Source organism: Hyperolius riggenbachi, chromosome 8 (assembly GCF_040937935.1).
Source record: "Hyperolius riggenbachi isolate aHypRig1 chromosome 8, aHypRig1.pri, whole genome shotgun sequence".
Taxonomy (NCBI): Eukaryota; Metazoa; Chordata; class Amphibia; order Anura; family Hyperoliidae; genus Hyperolius; species Hyperolius riggenbachi.
The window spans coordinates 93091153-93093118 of record NC_090653.1 but is presented as its reverse complement, the minus strand read 5'-3'; the positions used below and the strand labels follow the sequence as shown (position 1 = coordinate 93093118).

At 37.2% G+C, this 1966-nt stretch overlaps 1 protein-coding gene across 1 annotated transcript; it reads right to left on the bottom strand.

The window, feature by feature from the left end:
• Positions 1-432: 432 nt before the first annotated feature.
• On the bottom strand, positions 433-1389 carry LOC137527377 (olfactory receptor 6F1-like). Its single transcript, XM_068247890.1, has one exon. It carries the CDS (start codon positions 1387-1389, stop codon positions 433-435), a length of 957 nt encoding a protein of 318 aa, XP_068103991.1.
• Positions 1390-1966: the final 577 nt, after the last annotated feature.

Below are 1966 nucleotides of genomic sequence, written 5' to 3'. Positions count from 1 at the left end.
GTTTGCTCCTCAATGAAAATGAATGTTTTGTCAGGCATATGCTTCCAGTAAAATTTTCATTAGGAACAGATTAAGAAGAGTGGTCCTTTTTTTCTGAATCATGTGTTGGTGTTCATCTTAATCACACTGACTATCATTTGTTCTTGTCACTCAATCACAACATTACACCTGTAACCAGTCAAACCATATAAGCAGGAAAGAGGACTGCTATCATGCGTTAACATTTATCTTGTTCAAAATTGTAAAAAAGCACAATTAACCAACTGCATTTTATACTTAATTTCAAGACATAGTTTATCAAAGTTGTTTCATAGAGCTCCTTATATCAGTGTGATCAAACCAACCCGTAGGAATAATCAAATTCCTCCCAACATGCCTTGTAAAGTTCTTCTGGATATTTTAGGTAACCGTTTTACTGGGAGTCACATTATCTCAGCCCTCTTCTTGGAAAGTCATTATTCTGCGAGTGGCCCTCAGCACTGCTTCCATCACCTCTTGGTTCCGTAAGGTGTAAATAATGGGATTCAGAAGAGGAGTCACTACGGATGGGATAATCGAGATAATTTTATTGAGATGAAGAGAATCCACACTAGCCGGCCGAATGAACATAAACATAACTGTCCCATAGAAAAGGGTAACAACAGACAAATGGGAGGCAAAGGTTGAAAATGCTTTACGTCTTCCTGAAGCAGTCGGACAGTTTATTATGGTTCGGGTGATACATGCATAAGATGTAAGAGTGAACAGAAGACAACCTACAATTATAAAAAGTGCGGAATAGAAAAACACATTCTCAGCTTTCAATGTATCAGAACATGACAAGCGGACCACTGGGGCAAAATCACAGTAATAGTGATCTACCTTATTCCCGTCACAGAACCAAAAAGTGGATATACTTATACATGGAGCCACAACTGCAATAAATCCACATGACCAAGATCCCAGTATAAGCACAGTACAAATATAAGGACTCATGATAGTCAAATAACGCAAGGGATTACATATCGCCACGTATCGATCATACGCCATGGCTGTCAGGAGGAACATCTCTGTTGTTCCCAGGGAGAAATGGAAGTAAAACTGAGCCATGCATCCAGCTGAAGAAATGTATTGGTCCTTTGTTTTAAGAGACCACAGAAGTCTAGGAACAGTAACAGATGGATACCAGATCTCAAGAAATGACAGTCCACCGATGAAGAAATACATAGGTTTATGCAGACGTGACTCTGCTCTGATAAGGACAATGATGGAGACATTTGCTGCAATGGTGGTAATGTAGACAGCTGACAGAACAATGAGAAGGCAAAATCTAGTCTCTTCCATCAAGGAAAACCCTAAAAGGAGAAAGTTGGTAACACCTGACTGGTTAAATTGCTGTTTTGGCACCATAGTGATCTGAGTAAAGAAAATAAATTATACTATTATTATTAGAATCAGTATTATTATTATTAACGTATTTAGATCCATACTTCTTTGTAGCACTACACACTAAAAAAGACAGATATGCCTGTGTAATACAAAAAGTGGTATACAAAATCAGTATTATGGTAACTTATGGTGTCCATACACGATACAATAAAAACATTTGATTTTCCTGTTTATTCGATCTAAATGATCAAATCGAATGAAAGTTGAAAATATTTTTTTTTTCGATCAAGAAATTTGAGCGATTATCCCATTTTTTCGAGAAAAGTCTGATCGGACATGCTGGAAAAATCTTTATATTCGATCTAACCGAATAATCGAACTAAATTATCCAATAGAAAAAAATGAAAAATTGTACCATGTATGGCCACCTTTACACAGATTGTTGTCCAACAAATAAACAGCAGTTGCAAGACACAGTCGGGATGAAAACCATACCTTTGAAAACTCAGTCAAGGGTGCATACAGAGTAAAAAACATATGGTTATGTACTGAGTAACCTGTACATTGGCTGACAGCGAGTTCTGCATTCTGCAGGAAG